Source organism: Gopherus evgoodei, unplaced genomic scaffold (assembly GCF_007399415.2).
Source record: "Gopherus evgoodei ecotype Sinaloan lineage unplaced genomic scaffold, rGopEvg1_v1.p scaffold_35_arrow_ctg1, whole genome shotgun sequence".
Lineage (NCBI taxonomy): Eukaryota > Metazoa > Chordata > Testudines > Testudinidae > Gopherus > Gopherus evgoodei.
This window is the reverse complement of record NW_022060027.1, coordinates 3,236,586-3,245,569: the sequence shown is the minus strand read 5'-3', so window position 1 is coordinate 3,245,569 and position 8,984 is coordinate 3,236,586. Positions and strand designations below refer to the sequence as shown.

General features: G+C 65.8%; 1 protein-coding gene across 1 annotated transcript; it reads right to left on the bottom strand.

Moving 5' to 3' along the window:
- Positions 1 to 6,945: 6,945 nt before the first annotated feature.
- On the bottom strand, positions 6,946 to 8,740 carry TMEM238 (transmembrane protein 238). The gene is made up of 2 exons (XM_030544994.1): positions 8,367 to 8,740; positions 6,946 to 7,243 (listed from the first exon to the last, which is right to left on the bottom strand). The coding sequence occupies exon 1, from the start codon at positions 8,738 to 8,740 to the stop codon at positions 8,369 to 8,371; it is 372 nt and encodes a 123-aa protein (XP_030400854.1). The 3' UTR covers positions 6,946 to 7,243; positions 8,367 to 8,368.
- Between the last annotated feature and the right edge of the window lie 244 nt (positions 8,741 to 8,984).

Here is an 8,984-nt window from a genome sequence, read left to right as displayed (position 1 = left end):
CCCCGCACTGCCACACCACAGGGAGGGCGGGACGCCCGATGAACTCAGGGCCTGAGACAGAGCCCCTTGGGGGGCAGCTGGGGAGTAAGGGGGGATCTGGGGCATTTGGATCCTCCGCCCCCAAATGCACTGGGGGGATCCCAGACACTGAATCAGATCTGGGGGTGCCCCCCACCAGAACCCCCTCCCCAGATTCCCACCCTTCTCCAACTCCCCCATGGACTCCTGGGGTCCATCTGAGACCAGAGATCCCAAGTGGCCCCTGATTTCCTTGGGGAGGCTGTTGGGCCATGGAGGGAGTGCGGGAGATGTGCTCCTGACTGGGGGGGCTGTGTCACCCCCCCACAGGCTTTGTCCCCCCTTTCTGGGGCTCAGCTTCCCCTGGGGTTGGGGATCCCCCATAGCACTTCCCAGAGGCCTGGGCATTGCGCACACACACACACACCAGAAGCCTCCCTGCTCGTTTCACAGCTGAGCCCATTCACAACCATTCTGAGGTTCAGAGAGGAGCTGGGTGGGGGGGGCGCTGGGCAGAGCTACAAACACACAATGCAACACAACACAGCGCTGCATGCAACATAATGCAACACAACACAATGCTGCACAATGCAACACAGCACTGCATGCAACACAATGCAGCACATTACACCACAACACAGCACTGCATGCAACACAACACAATGCAACGCAGCACAGAGCTACCCAGTGGGAAACAACACACCATAATGCAACTCAGCACAGCACTGCCCACTGGGAAACAACACAATCCAGTGTCAGATGCAACACAAATCAATATAACACAATACGTCTTAGCACAACAACAGTGCAACATGGGACTAACACAATCCACTGTACTCCTGGCTAAGAGGCCAGTCACCAGCCACACAGCACTGCATGGGACAACTTCAGGTCAAACACAAACACAACTCGGTTTGAGGTCGGAGTTTTCCACCCACACTCTACCCACCCACAACGCTTTAGGAGAGATGCAGATAACACAACATAACTTGGTGTTGTGCAGGCTTTTCCCTGATCACTGACCCTCCCCTCCCAAAATACCCTTCACAAACTGTGCACAACACAACTCAACCCAACAGGGCTTGGTCTATGGTCTGCCCCCGGCCCACGTTAGAAGAGAGTCGGTCTGGATCGCGGTTTGCAAAGGAGACGGCCCTCGCCCCGTGGGGACGCAGAATGTGGGTGTTGAGTTGTGTTGTGTTGTGTTAGCTCACACAACAGCGCTGCTTTGGCCGCGCAGCAGCTGGGAAAAAAGGAGCAAGCGGCGCCATCTGGCGGCTGCAACGTGGAGCCGCAGCCTGCGCAATATAACTGGGGGCTGGTTCAGGGTTGGTTTGTTGCGGGGTTGGCGAGGTGGCAGCGTCTGTGCTGGGGACAGACAGAGAGACAGACAGACAGACAGCCGGGACACGCACTTGGTTTGTGATTGTGGGGTGTCTCCGGGGTGCCGGGGGCTGCGCGGGCCGGTTTGTTATTGTAGGATCTCTCCCGGGCGCCGGGGGCTGGTTTGTTATTGTAGGGTCTCTCTGGGACGCTGGGGGCTGCGCAGACCGGTTTGTTATTGTAGGATCTCTCCCGGGGCGCCGGGGGCTGGATTGTTATTGTAGGGTCTCTCCGGGGCGCTCGGGGCTGCACAGGCCGGTTTGTTGTTGTTGGGTCTCTCTGGGGCGCCGGGGGGCTGCGCGGGCCGGTTTGTTATTGTAGGGTCTCTCCGGGGCGCCGGGGGCAGCGCAGGCCAGTTTGTTATTGTAGGGTGTGTCCGGGGCGTCGGGGTCTGCGCAGGTCGGTTTGTTATTGTAGGGTCTCCCTGGGGCGCCGGGGGGCTGCGCGGGCCGATTTGTTATTGTAGGGTCTCTCCGAGGTGCTGGGGTCTGCGCAGGCCGGTTTGTTATTGTAGGGTCTCTCTGGGGCGCCGGGGCCTGCGCAGGCCGGTTTGTTATTGTAGGGTCTCTCTGGGGCACCGGGGGCTGCGCGGGCTGGTTTGTTATTGTAGGGCCCCAGGTAAACACCTGGTTTCCAGGCAACACTAATAACAAAGGATTCCAGCTTCACTGGGGCTTTGGAATGAACCAGAGATAAAGAAACATGAGGCCAAAATATCCCGCTCTGTGAGCAGTGGGAGGAGGCCAGGACTGGGCTAGCAGGGGCTGCGGGGCCGGAGTGAGGGGCACCGGTGGGGCAGGGGGCTGCAGGGTGTCAGGAGGCCAGAGTGGGGGGCGCCGGGGTGGGAGTGAGAGGCACCGGTGGGGCTGCGGGGCGGGAGTGAGGGGCTCCGGCAGGACAGGGGGCTGCACGGGCCGGAGTGAGGGGTGCTGGGGGGCAGGAGTGAAGGGCGCTGGGGGGGCAGGAGTGAGGGGCGCCCTCTGGGCTCTGTCCAGGAACATATTCAGCAGTTGCAGATTCCCAGAAATCCTGTGAGTTCATCACCCGAGACAAGAGACACGGCGGCTGCGGTTGTGTGTGTGTGGGGGGAGGCCACAGGAAATGTGCAGCACGGAGGGGAGGGGCTGTTAATGGCCCCAAATGTCCCAGAGGCTGAGAAAGGGGCAAAGGCTGGACCCTGCCCCCAGCATTTCACCTGGCAGGGGGAGAGGGGGAGACACAGGCTGGCTCAGGGGGGCAGGAGGGGAGACACAGGCCCTGTCCCCTCTAGGGACACCAGCTCCCAGCCGGCCCCAGGTCCGGGAGCTGCTTCCCCCCAGTTCTGCAGTGCCCCTCACTCCCGCCCCGCAGCCCCCAGCCCTGCCGGTGCCCCTCACTCCCGCCCCGCAGCCCCCAGCCCTGCCGGTGCCCCCTCACTCCCGACCCGCAGCCCCTGCTAGGCCAGCCCCACTCCCAGGCCCCGCTCGCCCGGGGGCTCTAGAACGCCCGGGTTCTGTGAGGCGGGTTCCAGAACGGCCGAGCCCCTGGCCCTGCCCCACCGCCTGCCTGCCCGCAGCTGAGGGTCTCCGCCGTGTGCTCCCTGCAGGGGGCGCTCTTGGCACAGGGCAGGAGTTGCCCCCGCCCCTGCCCTGCCCGCCAAGGGCTCGGGATGAAGACGGGCTCAGACCCCCGCCCGCTCCTGCCCCTGCTCTGCCTCCTGCTGGCGCTGAGCGTCAGGGGGGCTGGTGAGTGGGGGACTGGGCCTTACTGATGGAACCCAGGCATCCGGGACAGCAGCATGAGGCACTGGTCCCTGGGGGACCCTGCAGCTCTGAGCCTGGGGGCAGGATGGAGGGGGGGGGACAACCAGGGAGCCTGTGCAGGGCTGCCCCCAACCCCAAAAGGGCGAGTGGGGAGGGGATGAGCGAGAGGGGATGGGGGGACCCAGGCATCCAGGAAGGATCAGGGCCAGTCTTAACTCTGCACCTCCCCCTGACAGGTGCCACAGGGATAGGCAGTTTCTTCAGACCCCTGAGTGAGTAACTGCCCCCCCTACCCCACCTCCTCCCCTCCCTCTATGCTGCCCCCACAGCCCCCACCTTTCCTGCCCCCCACCTCCCATCTGCTTCCCTCCCCTACTCCTCAGCCCCCACCTTGCACCCCCCATCACCCCACATCCCCTGCTCTGGGCTAGAGCAGACCAAGGGATGACCAGGACCCCAAATGGGGGGGGACACGTGGCCTGGGAGGAGGTGGAGGCACTGGCACTAACGGGGGTCCCCCCTCAGCCTGCGCTCAGCACCTCTCCCTGCGGAGGCCCTGCGGTGGGAACCCCGAGAGCTTCTACGCCAGCCAGTGTCTGCAGAGGAAATGCTGCCACGCCAACGGCACCTGCTACCACCGCGCCGTCGACGGTGAGCGCCCCCCAGAGCCAGCCGCATCCCCCCACCCCCCAAAGCCTGCCGCATCCCCTCTGTCCCACAGAGCCAGCCACATCCCCTGCGCCCCCCAGAGCCAGCCACATCTCCTGCATCTCCCAGCGCCGGCCGCATCCCCCAGAGCCAGCTGCATCCCTGCGCCCCCCAGAGCCTGCCACATCATCCAGAGCCAGCACTTCCCCCACACCCCACCCAGAACCAGCCACATCCCCCGCACCCCCCAGAACCAGCCGCATCCCCTCTGCCCCACAGAGCCAGCACATCCCCCATGCCCCCCAGTGCCAGCCGCATCCCACAGAGCCAGCTGCATCCCCTGTGCCCCCCAGAGCCAGCTCTTCGCCCATGCCCACCCATAACCAGCTGCATCCCTCCACCCCCCAGAGCCTGCCGCATCATCCAGAGCTGGCGCTTCCCCCACACCCCACCCAGAACCAGCCGCATCCCCCACGCCCACCCAGAACCAGCCACATCCCCCAGAGCCAGCCGCATCCCCTGTGCCCCACAGAGCCAGCACATCCCTTGCATCCCCCAGAGCCAACCGCATCCCCCGCACCCCCTAGAACCAGCAGCATCCCCCGCACCCCCCAGAACCAGCCGCATCCCCTCTGCCCCACAGAGCCAGCACATGCCCCGCGCCCCCCAGCACTGGCCACATCCCCCAGAGCCAGCCGCATCCCCTGTGCCCCACAGAGCCAGTACATCCCCTGCATCCCCCCGAGCCAGCCGCATCCCCTCTGCCCCCCAGAGCCAGCACATCCCTTGCATCCCCCAGAGCCAGCCGCATCCCCTCTGCCCCACAGAGCCAGCCGCATCCCCCGCGACCCCCAGAACCAGCCGCATCCCCCAGAGCCGGCACCTCCCCCGCACCACCCAGAGCCAGCCGCATCCCCTCTGCCCCACAGAGCCAGCACATGCCCCACGCCCCCCAGCACCGGCCACATCCCCCAGAGCCTGCCACATCCCCTGTGCCCCCCAGAGCCAGCACATCCCCTGCATCCCCCAGAGCCAGCCGCATCCCCTCTGCCCCCCAGAGCCAGCACATCCCCCGCGCTCCCCAGCACCGGCCACATCCCCCAGAGCCTGCCACATCCCCTGTTCCCCACAGAGCCAGCACATCCCCTGCATCCCCCAGAGCCAGCCGCATCCCCTCTGCCCCCCAGAGCCAGCACATCCCCCGCGCCCCCCAGCCCCGGCCGCATCCCCCACGCCCCCCAGAACCAGCCACATCCCCCAGAGCCGGCGCCTCCCCCGCACGCCTCCCCCAAGCCAGCTCTTTCCCCATGCCCCCCAGAGCTGGTGCCTCCTCTACATGGACGGCTGTACACCCAGCCCCCACACCCCACCCAGAGCCAGCTGCATCCCCCCTGCAGGGGCTCTGTACACCCAGCCCCCCGCACCTCACCCTACCCCAGAGCCAGCCACATCCCCCATACCCCCCAGAGGCAGCTGCATCCCCCACATGGGGCTCTGTACACCCAGCCCCCACCCCAAAGCCAGCTGCATCCCCCACACCCCCAAGAGCCGGCCGCATCCCCCATGTGGGGCTCTGTACACCCCACCCCCACAGCTGTACCCCCTCACCTGACACCAGAGCCAACTCCAGTCCTGTGTGGGGCTCTGTACATCCAGCCCCCACACCCCACCCCAAAGCCAGCTGCACCCTGCGGCCAACCCTAGAACCAACTGCTGCCCTGCCTGAGGCTTTATATACCCAGCCCCTGCGCTCCCCCCCAGAGCCAGCCGCAGCCCCCCGCCCTCCCCAGAGGCGGCTGGTAGGTGCTGGGCTGCCCCAACCCTCCCTTTCCTTGGCAGCACCGCGCCAGCGCCAGAACGCCGGGATCCTGGGGGGAGTCTGCGTGGGGGCCGCCGGGCTGTTCCTCTGCGTCTGCGTCACCTGGTAGGTACCAGCTGGAGCAGAACCGCCCTGGATTCCGTGTCCCCGGAGGGAGGTGGAGGGAACCGGAGCCCTGAGGTCGGGCGGCTGCAGCATCCCACGGGCACAGACGGGGCTCAGACTCGCCCCGGACTCCTGGGTTCTCCAGCCTCAGGGCTGGAATCAAGCCAGCTTTCTACACAGTCCAGTCCTGGCTGAGAGCTCAATGGCGGAGCCCAGCAAAAGACCCGGGGCCTTTCCTCTCTAGGGGGCACCGGCTCCCATGCGGCCCCAGGGCAGGGACTGGCTGGCTCAGGGGGGCTGGGAATGGGGCCCGGGGCCTTTCCCCTCTAGGGGGCACCGGCTCCCATGCGGCCCCAGGGAAGGGACTGGCTGGCTCGGGCCTTTCCCATTTGGGTCACTAGATACCCCAATCCTCTCCCCTCCCAGAGCCAGGGAGAGAACCCAGGAGTCCTGGCTTCCAGCCCCCCACTATCTCTGTTCTCCCTGCAGCAGGCTCAAGAGCACCCGGGCAGCAGGGAAGGAGCCGGGGGAGCCGAAGTCGAGGTCGGACGCAGAGGTGGCTGATTATCTGATGAAGCTGCTGGAGGAGAGCGACCAGGAGGAAGAGAAGGGGATGGAGCCCAGAGAGGAAGAGCCAAAAGAGGCGGGGGAGTAGGGACAGGCTGGGGGGACTCCCCACACACACACACCTGGGCTGCTGCATCCCTCACACAATAAAGGGTTAATTTCCCTCCCCCTGCTTCTTTCCTGATAAACTGGGGGGTGGGGCACATGCTGTTCCCACATTCCCTTCCCTCATCTGGATCCCTGTATACACAGCCCCCGCACTCCACCCCAGAACAGGGGCAAGGAACGGGACACGGGGCCTTTTCTCTCTAACCACTAGACCCCACTCCCCTCCCAGAGCCAGGGGGAGAACCCAGGAGTCCTGGCTCGCAGCCGCTCCCCACCCCCAGACCTCACTCCCCTCCCAGAGCCAGAGAGGGAACCTAGGCATCCTGGCTCCCAGTTGCCCCCCACCCCCAGACCCCACTCCCCTCCCAGAGCCAGGCATAGAATCCAAGCATTTTGGCTCCCAGCCCCCCTGCTCTAACCACTAGACCCACTCCCCTCCCAGAGCCAGGGGGAGAACCCAGGAGTCCTGGCACCCAGCCCCCCCTGCTCTAACCACTAGACCACACTCCGCAGCATGCGATACAGGACAAGGAAGCACAGAGCAGTGGTCTCAGACACAAAGTGTTTTAAATACAAATGACACTTCCCTGTGACAGACACCCCTTCTCTGGGTCAGGGGAGCCAGCACCCAGCCTCCAAGCTCTGCCGTCCCAGCGCCAGGCGAGGGGTCCCCAGATACCCAGCCCCCATGCTCCACCCCAGAAAGGCTGCGTCTCTGTCCCTCTGTCCTGGGGCTGGTTCAGTCCGTCTGTCTCGCAGCCCCGTGAGTGCTCTCTGAATCAGCGGGGGAGGGCTGGTCCCAGACAGATCCGCCATCCGACTCGCCCCTCCAGGGTTCTGTCCCAAAAGGCATCTGGAAGAGATGGACAGTCAGTCATAAGCTCCCGAGGGGCTCTGAGTTGGGGGGATAATTGTATCGGGGGGGCCCTGCCAATGCCTCCCACCCATCAGAATGGCCCATCCAGATGTTTCACACCCCTCGGTTAAGCTGCTCTCCCCTGCTCCCCCAGAGCAGGATCCTAATCCCAGTGACCTGGCTTCCCTGCCCCCCACCCCCTGCACCAGGGCCTGGGGTTCCCCTGCCCCCCCTCACCACACCAGCCCCCACCACCATCACACCAGGGCCCAGTTCCCAGCCACAGTCATAAAATTTGATGAAGATGATGGGAGGAGAGGAAGGGGGGAACGTGGCACTAGGGGGCGCTGTACTGGTGGTGGGGAGGGGAAGTTGGGGGTCCCTCTCGGCCCTTTCCCAGGGGGCAGGGTTTGGGGAGAAGGGCAATGTGAGCAGGGTTTGGAGGGACCCGAGGGGGTGGGGTTTGGGGGCAGAGCTTGGGGGTACAGGGGGTTCAAGGTTCGGAGGCAGGGCTTGGGGGCACATGGGGCAGGGCAAAAAGGACAGGGTTTGGGAAGCAGGGGACATGGTTTGGGGGCACAGGAGATAGGGTTTGGGGACAGGGCAGAAGGAGGCAGAGAGGACAGTTTGGGGGCACAGGAGGAAGGGCAGCAGGGGCAGGGCTTGGGGAGCAGGGTTAGGGGGCACAGGCAGAAGGGACTGGGTTTGACAGGCACAGGGGGCAGGGCACACAGGGCAGGGATTGGGGGCACATGGGGCAGGGCAGCAGGGACAGGATTTGAGGTCACAGAGGGCAGGATTTGCGGGGCACACAGGGCTGGGTTTGGGGGGGAAAGGTTTGAGGGCACAAGGGCAGGACAGCAGGGGCAGGGTTTGGGGGCAGGACAGCAGGGACAGCGTTTGGGGGCACAGGAGGAAGAGCATTGGGGCAGGGTTTGGGGGCACACGGGGCAGGGCAGCAGGGGCAGGGTTTGCGTGGGCAAAGCACAGGGACAGCATTTGGGGGGCACAGGGGGAAGAGTATTAGGGGCAGGATTTAGGGGTCACGGGGGAAGAGCATTAGGGGCAGGTTTGGGGGCACACAGGGGACAGGGCTTGGGGGCACACAGTGCAGAGTTACCTCTAGACCGTCTCCCGGGACGGGGGCCCCTGGTTCCCCCGGACGGGGCCCAGGGCCAGCGGGCCGGGCTGGCGCCGGGACCAGCGGCGGGAGATCTTGCGGGCGAGGCGGGCCAGGGTGCCCCCCTTGGCCCCGTAGTCGCGCCCCAGCTCGTCGGGCGCCAGCTCCAGGTTGCCCGTGTACCAGAGCACCCAGCCCAGCAGGCTCAGGAAGACCAGCACCGCGCCCGAGTAGATCAGCAGGTCCCCGAAGTCCTGGCCCCGCACCCGCAGCCGGGCGAAGATGCCCGTCAGCAGCGCCCCCATGCCCGCCCCGTCCAGCAGCAGCGCCAGGCCCAGCGCCAGGCGGCACCGGCCCAGCCCGCCCGAGGCCATGGCGGGGGGCAGGTCCCGAGGGCTCCGGGGCGCAGGGGGGCACAGACCCGGCAGGGATCCGGGCTGGCGCTGGGCAGGGAGGCGGCGGCCAGGTGCGCTGAGAACCGGCCCGGCTGCTGGGGAAGGGCAGGGCGGGACCCGGCAGGTATCGCTCCCTGCCCGGGTTAACCCTTCCCTGCCCGCCACAGGGCACGGCTGGGATGGCCACGCCTGGCTGGGGAGAGAATCCAGGCGTCCTGCTTCC

Excerpts from the sequence above, each read along its gene's own strand:
- TMEM238 (XM_030544994.1), bottom strand. The coding sequence starts at position 8,740 with ATGGCCTCGGGCGGGCTGGGCCGGTGCCGCCTGGCGCTGGGCCTGGCG.